This window comes from Dermacentor andersoni, chromosome 4, assembly GCF_023375885.2.
Source record: "Dermacentor andersoni chromosome 4, qqDerAnde1_hic_scaffold, whole genome shotgun sequence".
Lineage (NCBI taxonomy): Eukaryota > Metazoa > Arthropoda > Arachnida > Ixodida > Ixodidae > Dermacentor > Dermacentor andersoni.
The window spans coordinates 203,439,066-203,458,422 of record NC_092817.1 but is presented as its reverse complement, the minus strand read 5'-3'; the positions used below and the strand labels follow the sequence as shown (position 1 = coordinate 203,458,422).

General features: G+C 45.0%; 2 protein-coding genes across 4 annotated transcripts in view; one reads left to right on the top strand and one right to left on the bottom strand.

Moving 5' to 3' along the window:
• Window positions 1-10,031, bottom strand: part of LOC126538503 (uncharacterized) — a 35,894-nt gene extending 25,863 nt beyond the window's left edge. Inside the window, exons 1-3 of one of the 3 annotated variants that reach the window (XM_050185361.3) lie at window positions 9,686-10,031; window positions 8,590-8,800; window positions 5,055-5,215 (exon numbers count right to left, since the gene is read on the bottom strand). In XM_050185361.3, the coding sequence (XP_050041318.1) occupies window positions 5,055-5,215; window positions 8,590-8,800; window positions 9,686-9,868 (555 nt within the window). In that variant the 5' untranslated portion in view covers window positions 9,869-10,031. The other 2 variants (XM_050185360.3, XM_055074813.2) reach the window with 2 other exon arrangements.
• Window positions 10,032-10,312: 281 nt separating this feature from the next.
• On the top strand, window positions 10,313-17,725 carry RpL27A (ribosomal protein L27A). Its single transcript, XM_050185366.3, has 5 exons — window positions 10,313-10,357; window positions 10,624-10,687; window positions 10,764-10,839; window positions 14,220-14,388; window positions 17,563-17,725. The coding sequence occupies exons 1-5, from the start codon at window positions 10,355-10,357 to the stop codon at window positions 17,689-17,691; spliced, it is 441 nt and encodes a 146-aa protein (XP_050041323.1). The 5' UTR covers window positions 10,313-10,354; the 3' UTR covers window positions 17,692-17,725.
• The last annotated feature ends 1,632 nt before the right edge of the window (window positions 17,726-19,357 follow it).

The window sequence follows — 19,357 nt, the reverse complement described above, 5'->3', positions numbered from 1 at the left end:
CACTATTTTTTTTTCTCAGCAGAACTGGTGCGTGCGTCAAAGAAAGCACGTGTTACCATGATTTCATTCGCACATCGTGTTCACCTAAAATGGACAAAGCAACCTTCAACAAGGCCCTAATAACTGAAGTGGAGAAGCATCGCATCTCATCGCTAATTCTACAAAATATATGAAATAATTTTGCCAGTGTATGGTACTCGCTCTCTTGCTTTCTTCTCAACCATGCAGGCCACACCCACATAGACCTCCTGACCCGCATTGTTTGTTCTTGCTTCAGTATCAGCATGCCCCTTAGTAGTAGCAATCGCCTCTTCTGCTCGGTAGTAACCAGCTGACACTCCATTTTCTATGTGAAGTTGTAAACAAGCAGCGGCCTCTCAGTATGCGGAAGGTACATATTCGCAGTTTTGCACACAATCTTGCTGCTTGAATTAAGTTTGATGAATACACTTCGGCAAAAATGCCGCTGTCTAATTACACTAAGATTATTTTTATTGTAGTGTTCTACAAGTTTAAGGGCATATTATATATGCGCTAACAGAAACAATTCATGTCGTTGGGAATTATGTTGCCTGGCGACCCGGAAAACGCGCCGCGAGAGCGCCACTCCCTTTTTTCGTGCGGGTGCTCGCGCGTTGGCGGCAACGCGGGTATTCGCCGCACGTCAAGTTTTTTGCTCGCGGAAAACGCGCTATGCAGTTCCAGCTTAAGAGTTGCCGACGAAACATGCTCCCCAGCAGCAGCGAGCATGTTTCCACGCATTTTCAAAAAGTCGAGATTATGCAACCTTCAGTACTAAACAAGTGAGTAGACCGTGCATGATGCCATGGCATCTCAGCTCACAATGTCATCGCACACGTGGCAGATTACCTCTCAAACAGGGCGTGCAAGCTGTGTTCACTCACGCTAACAGCCATGCACCATCACAGGCACGCTAGAAAAGGAGACGTGTGCAAAGCTGCCCATACAGTATAAAACATACAGGGTGTATTACAGACTTATCTTATCACACTTAGACACTTTATATGAAACATGGTTCCCCTGCTCTGCTTCAGCTGTCGCTCTTGGTTGTGGGTCGCACGATTTCACAGGCACATTCGCAAGCAGCCACTTCTAGTTTAACCATTTGAACATGTGCATCCACGGAAGTGTTAATTTATTGTCTTGGTATTCCTTCGCCGCGGCATTGAAATTTCCTTACAGTCGACTCTCATTACAACGTACCCTGATAATCCGCCAAAAAATGTCCGTTTTGTTCGTAGTCCGTAACATCCAAAATGCCTCACTTCCCAAACTTTGGTCGCGATGTCTAACAACGTTATTGCAAAAAGTGACGAAGGTTCAAAGTAAAAACACAAACAAGCAAAAGTCGCAGTTTCACCTAAAACACGAAGCATCGACTGCAATAGCAAATTAGTACACAGCTATGCGAAGTAACGATAGTAGTTTATTCAGCCGTATAATGTTGTCAACATTCACTTACTAAATTAACAAGCGCAGTGTCAAGCACACACAGGTAAACATGAACACGTCTTGCTTGATGACCGTGGAAAGTTACTGCCAAAACGTTGGAGTGAGGAAGCATGGCAGCGGCAAGCGAATTGACCTTCATGCTGTCTCTTGCTTCAATGCAAACTAAACGTCGAAAGCACAGAGCATATGAAGCTACTGGCACTGGGCCCACTTTGTCCACATCGCAGATCGCTTTCAAGAGTGCCGTAAGCAGGAGCCGCCAGACCCCGCCTTCCTCCCTCACAGTCGCGATATTGAGCCGCTATAGTCAGCTGACCCTCGCAAGTCAGTTGTCAGCATGTCAGTCAGTTGTCAAGTATGTTTTATACGCCCCATTTTAAAAAAATTGCTGCTAATTGCGTCCACTGCAGTCGATAGTCCATTGCAGCATGGTGTGTTAAATATAGGGCTGTGCAAACATCGAAATCTTCGCATGCAAATCAACTATGAATACTTAGCTCCGAATAATGAATAATGATATGCACATGCATATTGTTACGTGTAGAAAGATACAGACGGAAGAGGCTATTTACAAGCTATTTACACTGGACTGGAGCCAGGGCACCAGGCTGACATTTTCTCGCGCCAAGGGCACCGACCCACTTCGTCGTCGTTCTCGCGGCGGCTCGTCTCTCGGGTATCTACCGATAATATCGTAATAATATATTAGCAAGTTGGGTTAATTTGTTATTTTCGAACCTTGCAATTACATTGTAAATGCTAAAAAGCTAGACTACTAAGCCGTTATGCTAAGACAGCATGTATTTGGATCATGTTAACTTCAAGAATTTAGTCATTCCCACTAGCTGTTCTCGCCAGCCTGTGCCTTATTATACCGCATCAAATACCCGTAAAATCGGAGGCGTTAGACCCTGTGCCGGTCGTCACTCATCGCACTTGCTGTCAGGCAATAAGCTCATAATTAGGGGTGGTGCTAAAAAAAAAAGAAGTGCACCTTGGCTGTTTGCAAACCCGTGCGCCTTGCTTCTGAGAGGCTTTCTCGCAATATTTACACGTTTAGTGGCTAAGTGTGCCTTACAAGCAAAATTTCGCTTGCAACACGAAATCATTGCGATATTCAGCACAGAATCACCCCAATATTCTTAGATTAGATAGAAACAAATGCTAAGAATCGTGGTCTCTCCCACACACCAAGCAATATATTCGGTTTAATTTGAATATTAGTATCCAACCGAATATTTGAACATTTTCGAATAGCTATTTCTCAAATCGAACACAAATAATAAAAATATAATATTCGATAATATTCTAACTTTTTGAATATTCGCACACCCCTAGTTAAAAGCAAACTTCGTTGCATCAATAAAATAGGTAGAGCAAACTTAGGTTGAAGTATGGTTCATTATACCTGAAAGTCTGTTGTATGCGGGTCCGTTTAATGAGCGTAGGCTCTATACTAAAATAGTGCATAAACACACTTCGTTATACTGAGGTTCAAAAAACAAGGTGTTATATGAACAAGAAGTCACAAAAAGTTAATTACTTTGTTATATCAAGAATTTTGTTGAACTGAAGTTTATTTATCGAGGTTTAATTGTAAATTTTTCGAAGGGCAGCAGCAGGTTACAGTAGCCAATAAAGTGTATTACACAAGCATTTATTCCCCAACAGCGCAACATATAATTAGTTGATGAATGATGTCATAATGCAACTGACTCAACTAGTGTGATAAAATGGGCTTGTAGATAGTTCGTGATAATCTATAGGTATAGCGCACACGAGAACAGGGGCACATAAATACACATGAACCATCAATAACCCTGTAGAGATGAGCACTGCCTACCGGGAACACACCATAAGAACATTTTTCTTGTCACCTAGTTAGGGTATCGAGTATGGAGTTTCTAGCTAAATACCTCTGGCCAACACTGAATGGCAGGCACCAAGCATCACTTGTTGGGTTAGAGTAGGAACACGGAATGAGGAAGAATTTTGGCCAGTAACTCATGTTTTTTAAAAGCACATTCAGAGCAGAACTCCTTGGTATTGGTATTGGAAACACAGGAACCCTTCTTTCCTGAGGGGTGGGTGGGGGGGGAAGTCTGACACGTCATTGCATTGGTTGAGGGAGGGGGGTAACATAGGGCTGACAGAATGAGCTTCACACGCTGGCCAGCGCGTTAATGCCTCCTGGAGTCACGTGACAGCCGCTGATACACCATCTCTTCGGGAGAAATGAAGAGAAGTAGTTGACCACCTAGTCAAATCGAAGTTAACAGATGGGAGCTAGTAAACCACTGAAGGGAGCTTTCAGTTTCGGACTCGCTGTTCTTGTTTGCTTTTACATTGTTTGCTCCAGTAGTGATCTGGAGCAAACAATGTAAAATGGCAGTGAAGTTTTTTAAATAGGCTCTTGCAAACTGAATCAGCAAATTCTAATACGTGACGCGATTACAGCAGCATACACGTCCACAACAAAATGCACCAGCTAATCGGGGCTGTCTAAGGTTTCCAGCCCAAGAGGGAGAGGGGGGTAACGTAAAGCTGATGCTATCTACATCTATGATACACAAATGACGAGAGCTGTCTGTAGAAGTTCCAAACGAAGCCAGAGGTGGCTTGGGATTAAGCCCACTTTCAGTGTTGCGCCTGGTGTTGCACACCTGTTACTCAAAAAGTGTCAACAAATTATTTTTCTTTTCGCTAATTAGTATGCTTGCCCTCTGTGTATTTGACACACTTAGATTAAAAATAAGCGTATTTTTCAGATATTTATGTCTTGTACCTAAAAGGATTGACTACCAGCAAGCATGTCAAGCAATGTGCATGCTGTTTCGTGTCTTCCTGCGTCCCTGTCACAGCACACGCTATACCTACAGACCCACCCAATCAAGCCGTTCATCTCGAAGCAGGCCGACTAGGTCACATAACGGAATTTGCACTTGGAATTTGGAGGTGCAGGTCATGAGCTACTGTAAACCACTTTGCTAATGGTTGCAGGCCACACTGCGACCACTTCACTGAAAGCTGACCTCACTCGCTGAAATAACAGAGGAGAGAAAGCAAGAGGCAGTACTGCTACGCATACGAGAGCAGAGGCTCATCCTGTTCTGAATGGCCACAGTGAAGGAGCAGGAGAGAATGCCTGCTTCGATGGTGGTCAATTTTGGCAATACGGTCAGTGCGGCCTCTGTCACTGCTGCACTGAGATGACTGATGCAGGCTACTGTGACCATCACCTCTACAGCTTGTGACGTATCTAGTGAGCCTCCTTCAATTCTGCAGTTGTGCTGGACTCGCATATTCAACTAGTTGCACAGCAAGCTGACATAATCATTGATTTTTTGCACACGCGAGGAATTCAGATTTCATGCCTTGATAACAGAGTTAGCAACTATACAACAAAGCAAAAATACTAATGAGGCACAAGAGTTTTACATTAGCACCTTCAAACAAAAAGAAACAAAGGCAATGCATGAAATGCTTGCATTTAGAAGTTAAATCAAACTGTTTGGCCCAGGTGTAAGTATCGTGCTGCTTCGGTTGAGCACAGTGTTGCAGGAGAAGGCCTGGTCACCCACCTGCCGGTGACAAGGTTGTTGACTCAGCAGTGACACAGCATCCTTGCTCGGAGGCTGTGCACCTTGCAGCTGCCGCTGGACAGCAAGCAGCCTTTGCTCCGCTTCGGCCATGGAGCACTTGAGCCTCTCCAGCTCGGCCTGCACCTGGCTTGCCTCGGGCACTGAGATTCAAGGCGCAAGGACAACATAAGCATGCTTGGGTTTATCAACCTGGACCCGAGATGCTGCTCCGTGTTTGATTTGACCAGGCAATCCGATAGCAGCTGTAACACATTTATTTTGTATCGATGCTCAGCGGGCTGTTGGCTTTACCCACGAGTGTTAAAAAATTTTAAATTTTATTCAAAAATGTGTATATCAATTTTATAATGTTGTGCATGAATGTCAAACATGCAAATTTTGTAGTCAATGTAATGCCACTTTATTTTGTTTTCATTTTATTTGTATTTTTGCATGTGGTACTATCGGAAAAAGAATCACCCCGCCCCCCACACACACTTCTGGCGCTGTTTCCTTCTTTTGACTAAAACGCAACCCTTCTGGGTCTCCTGCATAATAGAGATACTTACACTGCCGTCATTCGGTGCAATGACATAATGAAAAGATTAGCCCTGCAATGCACCCATGTAGTGTCAAGTGGCACACAGTGTCAACAGAAAGCTTTACCTCAGGAGCTTGTAGCTAAAATACATGGGCAAGGAGAAAATTTGCTACGAAGCAGCTAACCAATCTCAATCTGCTCTGTTTGACACCTCAGAAAAATTAATCTAACAACTGCTTGGAGCGGATTTGTCACTTATGATGGCTTTATTTTTTTCTCGTTTACAAAGAACTGCCAGAAAATAAAAAAATAAACTGATGCTAAGTTTGCGACTTTGCAGCTCAGAAAAAAAAAAAAAAAAGAAGAAACATGGTATTTCAATTGTGCAAACTATCTTTATTAAGACACGTAAGATTGAGTAAACTTATAAATCATACCACCGACTTTGTGAGTAAGCCGAACAAGACAGAAGATCACATGATGCTGGAGGCTTAAACTGATCGACAGTGAACATGCCCTGTTCAATGAATGTTGATTTGCGAGTAGGCTTTTTATCAATACTCATGTGAAGAATGCAACTGTTTCACATAGGCTGTAAACTACTATACATCATTGCTGATGAGAAAAATTACAGCAAGGAAAAGACAATGCACACAGGAACCGAAGACCAAGACAAGCACTGTCTTTTTGTTGCACTAACTTTCATCAGCAATGCAAGACCAGCTAGCCCAACAATCAACTCTTCTTGACTACATTACATGTGCATTACACTACAATTTTTGGTGCGGAATTACACAACTTCAAAATAAATTTTATTGATATTTGCAGCATATTTTCTTGAACTTTGCAGATATTTAGGTCCGAAATGAAACTACTGCTTCCAAAAGTTGGTGGTATTCAAATGTGCAATACCAATATTTCTTCTGGTTTTCTTATACCTCGCGTACAGTAAAACCCATCTCCCCGCTGACATGGCAACTAGTGAAGATAAAGTTATTGCTGGTTTAAATCGCTCCCTGCACTTTTGTTTTCTTTATTATTTGTATTCCTCTATGCCACTGCCCTCTGTAATACATTAGGCCCTGAGGACAAACTAATGGCATCTTTGGGTGGTCATTTCACAGGAATCTTGCAGAGTCATGAAGGCCTTGTAAAAGAGCAACTAAGCATTAGCTACTGCTAGTATAAGTGGGCTCCACTTATACTAGCAGTAACTAACGCATATTTACTCTTTTGCAAGGCCTTTGTAAGGGAGCAGGATCAGCACTTCCATACTGGATTATTCTCGTAATGGAGCTTTAAAGCTGTCACGGCCAGATAGCTCTCAAACGACCACCCAAATAACCCAAATATGCCATAAATACAGCAGAATTTCGTTCATACATTTTGGGAAAAAATGCAAGAAAAAATGTACCAACTGGGAAGACGTACAATCTGAAGTCACTAAAAAATATGGTGGACTCAATTGCAGTTGGCATCTACGTAATAAAAATGTGCAAATTATTGCAGCACCGAATGCCGATGCACGCCGAGCTGGTGGCGCCCTAGAGGCCTAAGACACCCATTGTCGTTTTGGCAGCTTTAGAAAGCTTACATTGGTGCCCCTCAAATTGGGCCTGGGTCAGCAGTTTCTTCGGCTAGGAAATTTTGACATACCCGCTAGGCAAGAATCGTTGTGGAATGAGATGTCTCGAACTGGTGGGGCCTGAGCATGCCGAGACACATATAATTTTCCTATTGTGCAGGGAAAACAGGGGGAAGGCGGGAGATGGAAATTCAAGACGATGAGCAAAACAAGAACAAGGTGAAAGCAGGAGCCAACGTTTCAACAAGTGGACTTGTCTTCAAGGCCTATTGTGTAGTATTTTAAGACGGCAATGGGAAGCCGAAACAAAATTGAGCAGGTGGGCAACGCCAGAACGTGATGGATGGATGGATGGATGGATGGATGGTTGTGGTGCTTTAGGGCATGCGTTAGCACGCAATGGGCCGCTCCCACGTCGTGAAAGAAAGGCCGAGCCTTTCTGCCGCATCATGGCCCGTTGGACAGCCCATAACTGTTCTTTGAGGTTGGGTCTGTGTAGAACTGCATCCCAGCATAATGAAGTGTCGCTTTCATCGCCGCATAATGTGGGACACCACCAGAGCATATGGTCTAAATTTGCTGTCACTGCATAGTGCACATGCATTTGTTGCCTGAATTTCAGGGTAAAGCCTGTGAAGAAGTAGGGCGTTTGGGTATGCCCCCGTCTGTAGAAGCCTTAGTGTTAGAGCCTGAGGTCTATTGAGTATAGAATGTGGGAGGGGCCAGATCCTCCGAAGCAAGTAAAAGCACTTAGTAATTTCATTGTACGAGGAAGGAGAGTCCCGATTGTTTGTACCCCGAAAATCAGTCTGCCCGGTAGCTATGCGGTCGACGATCCCTCGTGCAGCATGGTGTGCTGACTCATTGAGGTTGATCGCAGTAGTGTTGGCGGTCCACGAATGCGACATGCGACGACTCGCAAGGAAATTTGCTGGAACTGCAATAGGAAACTGAGTGCGTGCCAGCAATTTCATGTGACACAGGCGGGTGCCTACTACAGGGAAGCTGCCATGGGAGGCGCCTACTGCTCTCAGTTACATGCACCTCGCACATTTTCTTGTTTACATGGGAACTAGTGGCCTGAAAACGTATCACGCTATCATAGTTTGGCGATGTACTGATCGTTGGTACCGAAAGATTGTGTATTCCAGGAATGTGTTATTGCAATGTTTTATGCACATGAGAATTCACGTGTATTTTCCCCCTTCACTGTACTATAATGCCCCCACTGTAATGCCATTCGTGGTGCTGTGGGTAAAGTGATAAATAAGTAAAACATACTAACCAGTACTGTGGCTGCTACCTTGCTCGGCGAGATACCAGCCAGCACGTAGCTAGTGGACAACTTGGGTCAGCGGCGTAAAGTAGGCTAAGAATGCTAATCGCATTAAAAGGCGTGCGGCGCTCACCCTGTGTGACCGACGTCTGTGCCGAGGCGGTCTCCGGCCGGTGGCTCATCATGCGCGACACGATCCGCTGCAGCAGGCACGGCCCGTCACGCCGGGGGGGCACGCGCAGCAGTTCCTCGACGTCGCGCGCCGAGAAGGGCTCCCGGCCGACGCCAGACTCGCAGGCGAGCGTGCACAGCGCGTACTCGTAGCCCTGGCTGGACAGGTAGTCCTGGATCAGCCACAGGACCACCTGGGCGGAGAGTGTTTCGGGAAGCCGCCTCTGTGCCCAGCAACGCGTGTCGGCAGTGCGGGTCTGCGCATTGGCTGTCCGGAGCTTCCCTTGGCGGTGTCCACTCGACACGCACACCAGGGAAGCGCGAGTTCGAGGAACTTGATTAAACTAAATGTAGGGGGGAGTTGGCTGCGGTGATCCGTGGCTTGCGGACAAGGATGGGAATCAAATGTGAATGCGCGCAGTGCTCAAAGCGGTTTCGAGACGGGGCACTGGTCGATGGTTTTCTGTTGGTGCGTTATTGGCGCATATCAACCTGCTTAACTAGCAATATTTGTAACCACGCTCATTATGAACTGGTTTAGTTCGATCATAAGTAAACTCAACAACCACCGAAAGCTAGCGGGCACTCTCTTCCTGTCGTCCCGACATCTGTGCCGCCTTGTAGTGACGGTAAGCAACCACAGTGGCACAACGCAAGTCACGAAAGTAATAACTGTGTATTCGGTGAACCTGTGCCCAGCAAAACAAGTCACACTCGGCACAAGGATAGCGGAGAGCTCACCATTTAAAATCTGATCAACGGGTCACATGCGTCGGCTTGTATACATGAATCTCCGAAGATTCCAGCGTAGTAGCTTGTGTTCGCATACCTTCCAGGAATTGCAACACTATTCGCGTCGCGCATACAATCTGATTACAAAGTTCGGCGACAACACATACAACAGATACAGCAATAGGTACACTCGGCTATAAGAATCGAGAAGGTTCTATGCAGGCGCATCTTGCCATTTGTTAACCGGTGAAAAGCGGTCCTCGGAAGAAGGCAGACAAAGTACGCGTGCCATTTGATAGTTCAGAGTAACACATGAGAGCGCTAACCTGATGGAGAAGAGTTTGCGAAGAACACTTGGCGCTTTGCGTAGTTATCTTGAGCGCCTCCACAAATTTGTAGCGCAGTCGCGCACGAAGGTCATTGACGATCCCTTGCTCTTCGAGGAAGCGGCACATCTTGAATCTCATCTCCTTAAAAGTTAGCCCATCTAGCTCTTTCTTCGCGTCCATAGTGTCCTGACGAGCGAGCTATGAACTAAAACAAGCCCTGCCTTTACAAAAGCAGACCCAAATGAAATACGACAAACAAGGACGAAAGCATTGAGAAGTTTAAAAAGCGAGCTTTTTTATGAACGCCGCCATGTTACACAACGTTGCCAATGTACCTAAAGAAGGCGCTAAATTAAAAGTAAGAAAGCGGTATATCACAGCAAACCTCATTATTATAAATACATTTTATACAATTTAGAATACTAAATTATAATTCACTGTATGGTATAATTTTATTTAGTGCATACCATGTCGCTTAGCGAACGTTTATTAGACCAACAGTAGCGTACGGACATTCTTTATGGTACGCGGCCGATGCCTATGCAATGGCCTATGGTCATCTAATAGCAGCCAACCATGTGCAGCCAACGCACTTCACCCGTTCACCGCTGGGGTATCCGGCGCTAGCATCGTAACCACTTCCTCTTTTGGGATAGCACGGTCGAAATGGTAGGTGGTGTATTTTCGAGTTCCTACGCGAAATCCATGTAATCTTCACATATCACGCATTTAATTTCTCTCAAATACAACAACACGATCGCCTAAATGCCCAAGGAAATGTTTAAACCATACAGTTATCACAATCGCTGCGTTTATATTGGCCAGGCAAACTTGGCTCGCGCGTCGACGCCTGAGTGTGCCATGCTATGAATCTTTTGTGCGGAGTGATTTTCGACTGATGGTTGTTGCCTGCTTGTGTGCTCGTTCTTGTGCAGTCTACCAACAAAAAGAAGACCAGGAAGTTGAGAGGACACGTGAGCCACGGCCACGGTCGTGTGGGTAGGTTGGCCGAACTCCGCTGTGTTCGCGGTGTCACATGCGTCGAGCGGCGATCGTAACTTTCTGCCTTCCGCAGGGAAGCACCGCAAGCATCCTGGCGGTCGGGGTAACGCTGGTGGCCAGCACCATCACAGGATAAACTTCGACAAATAGTAAGTGACGAAGCTAGCTTGTTTCTCGAACGTGTCTGGCATCGTCGGGCAACGCGTGTTACAAACTTCAGCAATGCGCTGCAGACGCTGCACAGACTGAATGCGACACACCGCCGCACTCTCAGCCTAAGTTAATGTTCGAAAACAAACACTCGCGTGTTGCCTGCTAGTAAACTTGTACGTGACATACGAGGTTCTGGCTATCGTGCTAAAATGCAGTTTCGGATCTTTTGTAGGCTGTGACTCTCCTGCGTCATAATGTACGAGGCTGTTTTCAAGCAGCAAGGTTAAAGCCGTGAATTTGGAGTTACAAACCCCCACCACTGTTAAGCCGGCCGTGTCTGCATCAATATATTGCGACTGTGGTGGCAGTTGGTGGGGACATTAAAAAAGCTGTCTTCAGGTGTCGGCCGACCTTACTCTGTTGGTCGACATATTTCAGCAGCAACATCCGACGGAATTGAATTTTGTGAACTCCGGTGGCACGTCGAATACGATAAAAAGGCCCAGTTGCCTTGAAGAGATGCCTCATGAACACTTCCAAGGTGATTCAGTATGACCTGTGACAGCAGCATGACTCGAGTCCTGTTTACAATAGCATGTGTTAACTTTTAGCAAGATTTCTCTGCAGATTCAGTGATGCACTTTAGTAACGACAGGACTTGCCTGCTTGGCTGTGCTTTTAGGGCTAGCATGTGTGCTTGCAGTCAAATTAGTTGGCATCTTTAAGCTGCATGCTCTTTTATAGTTGTGTAAATCATGGCAGTGATGGTGCTTTTGAAACATTGGTGAATGGTCAGGGCAGCATAATTCTCAACACATTCCAGCAGCATTGTCGAAATGATGTTGCACTGCCCGTTGTAGAGGCTTGAATGTGCAAATAAGCTGTTCCACAAATCTGTAAATATTAAGAGCTTGCATCTGGATGATTTCAAGACGTGAAATCTGTGTGCTGTGCTTAAAGGGGTTCTAAACCACCCCTCGGGCTTGGTGAAAAAAGTCCGCAGATACTGCTGTGCACATCTCGGCCAAATTTTGCAGTCGTGCGCAGCACATGGAGCACGGAAGCGGAGCGCAACGTCACGATTTTCTCAAATGCTTCTTGAACTGAAGCCTGCTCCTCACTCTTCTCTGGACGCATTATTTTGTAGTATAGCAGATTCCCACATGCAGCTGCTATTGGCCAATAACTGATATCAACCAAGAAGGGTGTTTGGATCAGTGCACTTCTTCCTATTTGCTAGTTATATATGTTTTGATGCAGTTTTAATAAGCTGGCTGAAGCAAGCAGAAATCTGCTTTCCAATTTCATTAGTTACGTACTTCGGGAAGAAGCCGACTACACTTATGGCCATATATGTAGGGACTAAACATTTGCCAGGCTGCTTTTTGTTGTCATAGCCATCGGGTCTCGCTAATCGCAATTAGTTTTGAACACTCAACTAGCCTTGAACCACATGTAACGTAAGGTCAGACCACATGCACACTTGCCAGCTTGTGCTCGCTCCTGGCTGGATGCCTTGGAAGACTGTGCTTCACATTGAGCTATTGACAGTGCTTCAAAATGCACAAGTTTGATGTGACTACTATCTGACGGTCAAGCTGGTGCAGTACAAAGCCAGTCCCCACCACATAGCACAGCCAGACTGGACCATATGAGCGCATACGCGCTACAGTTGGATGCAGTTGCGGTCTGCTACATATCGAAGATACCGCGGAGTGCTGCGACGAGTCCTTAGGCTGAGTGCACTGCGGCTTGCCGAGAACAACTGCGTTTGGCACATCGTAAGTGCCAAGATTGGAAGTATTGGCATCTACGTGAACATCCAAAGTCAGATTTGCAGTGCGCGCCATGGTGACGTTCAATAGGCGGAGTGTTGTGGGCATGCCCTGCTCCACATTAGCCTTTGTAGCTCTAATTCAGTAACAATCTCAGAATTCTGTAAGCTGCATTATTAAAATTTCTGAAGTGGACAAAATTGGTGTAATACACCACTCTTAAACATACTGCTGATTTGTGAGTAGGACTTTCTTAAAAACCCCGTAAACACTTAGTTGTCAATTTACATACTTGATTTGTCTGCATGTAGATGCCCGAACAGAGACAGTTTAGAGAACTGCAATACTTGCCAATTTTCTAGCATATGCTTATGATTCAAGGCACTTAACGTGAATGAAAAGTTGCTGGAGTTCCAATTTCTCTTTCAATTGCACCAAAATTTACTCAAACAAGTCCAGCTGTTCTCTTATAAAAGCATTTCTGCATTTTACATGTATTCGAATAGGGAATGAAATTGGCCACAAGATAAAGCTGTGATTGAAACACTGCCTTATTAACATTCAGGTATTTGCATTTTAGCATCTGCTTTTAATTCTCACTTTATTTTCGTCCTGCAACAATGTAAATGTTTAAAAGTTCTTAAAGATAGTTTTCATTGGGAGGTGCTTATTAGGAACAGTTTTAGTTTAACGTAATCTCGCTTGGTTCTTCAAGCGCTTGTGATAGCCGGTATTTGGGATCTGTAGAAGTGCAGCGGAGTGTAACCAATGCACAGAGTGGAGGCATGTCAGAGTTGGCTGGAAGTCGTTGCACTGCCCACTTCCGGTTTTCGCAACATGTGCTACAAGCCAGGCACCTTTCAGACCTGTGATGCTGCAATACCTTAGGTAGTTCCACTCCCTGCCGTGCCACTGCGTGGTCTCGTTCTGGATTTTGACGTATCAAATTTGCTCTTGTGCTAGAATTGTTACCGTAATCCCATTGCTGAATTACACTGGTAGATCTGGAGTGCGTTCCACTGGTTGTTTCAGACCGTCTAGCTCTGCCAACGATCACTGATCTGGTCGGACTTTCGAGGGCTCATTGCACGTCACATCCGCCGATTAAGAAGAGCTCGGAGGAAGGGCCAAAGGAGTTTGCTTTTAGCAGGCTGCACACTGTCATAAATGTTGCTGCACCCCATTGCCTCGACTCTCGAAGTTGGTGTCATCTCTGTGATGCCACTCATGCCGATTCTTGCAAATTCAGCACCAAAGTCGGCCACATGCTAGCCAAAACTCATACATATCAAAACATGCTATGGGACAGTGAATTCGAACATGAAGACCCATTTCCAGAACTGGACCACAGCGACGGCTTCCGCTTTGGTCTTGTGCATAGAAGTCTGTTTTCCACTGTCAGATTTGGATTTGCGAAATCACTGTGCTTGCTCGAGGGTTCGGTCAACTGCTCCAGGTCTCCCAGTGGAATACACCATTATTGATTTTTGCTCTTAGGTTACGAAAAGCCATTGTCGTTTTATTATTTGTCTTGCATACTTGGTGTTTACATTTGTTTTATTCTGCTGTGCTGATTGTACATGGCTCACTTCCTTCAACAGCCACCCGGGCTACTTTGGCAAGGTAGGTATGCGCAACTACCACTTGCGCAAGAACCACTATTGGAAGCCGTGCCTGAACGTGGACAAGCTGTGGTCCCTGGTCTCCGAGCAGACGCGCCAGAAGCTCAAGAGCAACGGCAAGGCGCCAGTCATTGACATTGTCAAGCACGTGAGTGGCCTCTTGTGACAGTGCGTGTCTGTTGTGAGGTTAGCTGTAAAGCAGTTTTTTAAATGCACACTAACCCTCATACTCATCATCAGCCTGGTTACGCCCACTGCAGGGCAAAGGCCTCTTCCATACTTCTCCAACTACACCAGTTATGTACTAATTGTGGCCATGTTGTCCCTGCAAACTTCTTAATCTCATCCGCCCGCCAAACTTTCTGCTGCCCCCTGCCACGCTTACCTTCCCTTGGAATCCAGTCCGTAACCCTTAATGACCATCGGTTATCTTCCCTCCTCATTAAATGTCCTGCCCATGCCCGTTTCTTTTTCTTGATTTCAACTATGATGTCATTAACTCGCGTTCGTTCCCTCACCCAATCTGCTCTTTTCTTATCCCTTAACGTTACACCCATCATTCTTCTTTCCATAGCTCGTTGCATCCTCCTCAATTTAAGTAGAACCTTTTTCGTAAGCCTCCAGGTTTCCTCCCCGTACGTGAGTACTGGTAAGGCACAGCTGTTATACACTGTTCTCTTGAGGGATAATGGCAACCTGCTGCTCATGATCTGAGAATGCCTGCCAAACACACCCCAGCCGATTCTTATTCTTCTGATTATTTCAGTCTCATGATCTGGATCCGTGGTCACTACCTGCCCTAAGTAGATGTATTCCCTTACCACTTCCAGTGCCTCACTACCTGTCATAAACTGCTGTTCTCTCCTGGGACTGTTAAACGTTACTTTTTTCAAGAATTCGTATTCAAGAATGCAGCTAAAGTTGAAGCACTAGCTTGACTTAATTAAAGGGGAGACGTGGGTTCCAAAACCAATTTCGTTAATTTTAGTACGAACTGGATGATATTTAACCGTATTGTTCAGTTTTTTCTGTTGATTGCAAATATCTAATTAGATTTTGTATATCTTCATTAGAACAAATGATGGAAAGTTTCTGATACAGAAATTCAATCAATTTCTTACGGGACTTTTCAAAAACTTAACTTTGTCAAAAGCAAAGACTAAGTATACGGCCAGAACGCCAGCGAGTAGCTCTAGCCGGTGATGCTATTTTTATTCTCAGTGCACTTATAATGCAAAAAAAAAACAGATGTAAACATAATTTCAATATTTTTGCTAATTTTCATTTGTATTTAGTGGCAATTAAAATTTAGCCGGCAACTTTAAAAATAAATTAATAGCATCACCGGCTAGATCCATTCGACACAAATATATTGATACCAAACATTTTGCTGGTACTTATAAAGAACATATGAAGATTCCCCCTCCCCCCCCGTAAGGCAGTGTGTGGTGTCCAAAATAATGAAGCTGAGAAAAACGAACTTTAACTTTCAGTTCACTGTAACTTTTAATGGCCTAACAATATGGCGATATGAATTGCATCAATATGTAGCCCTGTCTTTCAGCAACAAGTTCATGACATATATTGTGCCATTGTTATAGTTATATATATATATATATTTATGTAATAGTTATATTGGCCTATTGGCCATTGTGCAAAAATAACACTGAGATATTGGTTGCAACATCATGCATAGTCATTGAAAGCAATGCCAGAAAGCTAGCACCACGAGCTTCACATTTCTATTTTAGTTCCTTGTTGAACAGAAGGCACACAAATGGCATCTCTATGCAAATAAAGTTGCGCATAGTTCATGGCTACAACAAAAAATCTGGATCAAATCCCAGTGGTGGTCGCCACATTTCAATGGAGCCGAAATTCAAAAAAATTCACGTGCTTGTGTTGTAGCACTTCCAACGTGTCAAAATTATCCAGAATCATATCGTGGTTTTGGAACGTAAAATACCAGAATTCAAATTTTAAAAAGAATTATATCTCTTGCACACTCGCACAATTGTGCGTTCAGCACAGGTCACACCTAGACCTATAAAAGCCCAGGACTGCAGGCAGAGTCTGTTGCTGGCTTGTGCCTCTTTGCAAGCTTGTTTGTCAAAGCATTTCCGTTTGTGTGATCATTGTTGGACATGTGAGGCCTCCGACGATCCTTTCACGCATGCCACACGTGGAGCACTCCAGCACAAGCTTGGCACAGAGCCCGTACTCCTTGGCAGGGTCCTTCAAAAGCATCAGTGTTTTCTTGCCGCACACGGGACACGTCTTAAGTCCAAGAAAGTCTTGTACCACGGATAAATCCACGATCGCAAATTCCGTTCAGCTGTCATTGATGTCCTCTTTTGTGTCAACACCTAGCAGCTCAAACTTTGGCTCCGTAGCAGACTGCGATGCCAGGCCTATTTTCGCTTTATCGGCGATCGCTGCGCGCTTGCTACTTCCTTCGGTTGTGAAGAAAATGGTATCTACACGGTCTGTGCCAACATGCGAGGCGTGGGTCGACGAAGTGTTGATGTTAGACTTACCGAGTTGCAGCTCGGAACTTGATCTGGCAGAATCTTCAGGCAGACCAGCAACCGGCAACTCCAGGTGTATGACGCGCATTCCACAGCCGCCTTCGCGTCTTGCCGCACGCTTGATGCGTAGTAGTCTTCAGACGACGATCTCCTTCAACCATTCAGGCAGCGAAAAAGACACCTTATCGAACGTTGTCGAGAAGCGAGAGGCTGAACAAACGTTCACAGCGGCGCAATAAAACCACAGAGAGGTACACGCAGCGCACACGAGAGCGACCAGCCTGTCGGGCACGCAAGAATCGGCACCCAAACGGCGCCAGACCAATAGGAGCGAGCCGTGTGGGGAGCGTGCATGCTTTGGCCAATCAGCGGCACGGGTGCATCCTTCAGAGATGATGCGATAGCGTCGGTTCCTCCTCACCTATGCCATTTTGAACCTCTGCAAAATTCGCACAAAGAAAGCAGCTTCCAAACAAGCTCAAAATGGCATCCGCCGGCCACCGCCTTCGCAAATGACGACGGCGCGAAGTTCGAACATTTTTGGCAATCTTTTGCCAATTCTGCGGCCGCCCTGGCCCGTATAAGTGCTTTTTTATTATTTTCTAATTAAATTTAGGTTCTAGATTTCGCAGAGGGATTCTTGAATGTATACACGTAGCAAAAATCCACTTTTCAGAAAATTGACTTTTTTTGCGATTTTTGTCATTTAAAGACCCGCTTCTCCCCTTAACTGCCCCTGTTTTTTAATAATCCTGAGTGAACAGACATGGCATGTCCGCAACTGTTTCTTGCAGGGCTACTACAAGCTTCTGGGCAAGGGCGTTCTTCCCAAGCAGCCGGTCATTGTCAAGGCGAAGTGGTTCAGCCGGCAGGCTGAGGAGAAAGTGAAGAGTGTCGGTGGCGCCTGCATCCTCACTGCATAAGTTGCTCACCAATAAAATGTACATTGCCATGCTACTGGGCCTCGTACTGGTAGTTTGTCAACGCTGTGTAGTCGGTTATGAGTGTGATGGTGATCCACAGATGACGATACCTATACTCTGTGAAACAGGCGAGTGATGCACTCAACAGGGATGGAAGTGCTGCACCGACCTGTGCCATAACACTAATTTCGAAGGAAGTTGCCAAATTTAGCAGGATGTGCTTGTTCAGTGACAACCATACAGCCATAGACGTGGTTTGACTAGTGCTAACCCTGCAATCTAAGCCTAGGCAATCAGCATGGGTCTGTTTGGTGGCATAATTGTAATTAGGCCACAAGAAGATGACGTTTTTGTGCTAAACAATGCATCACAAATGTTACAAAAGTGTTGCTCGTTTGCGTATATCAGCTAAAGATTTGAGACTGCCCTCATTTCATGTGGCAGTCGGGGAGAAAAGCCACGCTGAATGAATAAGGCCATAAGTCTGCTCAGCGTCTAACTGATCAGTTTCGTTATTTTGCGTCCTATTGGCACAGCTGCATCGATTAATAGGCGAACACCGTGCATGTGACGTACGTCTATTTCACACATGCACCACGTCCACTTACTGGGATGATAGTGCGGCATGCTGACATACGACCCGCTTGCTTTCATGAAGCTTCTTGGTCACAAGTATCCTATGGCAACCACAATCTTCACTGAAATTTGCATGCAGGCTGCACTATTTTCTGCCAGGCCGTTCCACACAAAATCGGGCAGAAAGCAAGCCAAGGATGTAAAGTTTCATATTTAGTCAACCTTAACGGCCAAGCTGTGATCGTAATCGTTTGGTGAAACCACAAACTTCCAAACTTGCGTTAATTAACGTGACTTGCACAGATAAAAATTTTAACCATCATTCGTTGCACGAAATATCGGTTGCCATTTTACATTGGCTTTATGGTTGCTGTGGCAGAACCGTGAATAAGCCCGAATAATCAAGCTTGTTGAAGATGTTGGTCAATGACGCGCATAGAAAAGCCAGTGAACCTTTTTATCCCTTTAGAGCCTTTCCTTGGCACGTGATGCGAAATATATTACTTCGTATTCTGCGGTATTCTTGTATCTTGTCTGAAGGTTGCGAAGAATTGAGAATGGCCTGAGAGCACCACATGAACAGCATTCACTGTACCTTGATGGGTGCTGTCCATGGTGGCCATTGTGAATATTTCTAATTCATTGTGCAGGAACACGTTTAATTTTTTTAAATTTACCTCATCGATCAGATGTTAATGAAAACGTGAATGATGTTTACAAATGACATTTAAAACAACTTGGGATTCGTGAAGGCTTTTTTGAATACAAAGGAAGCCCGTGAAATAATTTTTTTAAAAATTGCAGTGACCACGACAATGCTGCACACCAAAGATTGCATCAATCTTTATGCAAACATCGTCAAATTGGGGCACTGAGAACAAGCGGCCGGGCTTTCTTTCTTGCTGCGTCGGCAATTTTGGAGCGCTTCTTTGGTACCTCTCCATTGTGAAGTAGCGAGATCTTGTAACGTTTTGAAAAGCGAACCGTTACAAGACCGTGCCCCAGGTTTCTACGTTTTTGAAAACAATGCACTGATGATGGCACGCGTCTTTGGCCACTTATATTAGTGGCATGGAGAAGTGTTGTGTGG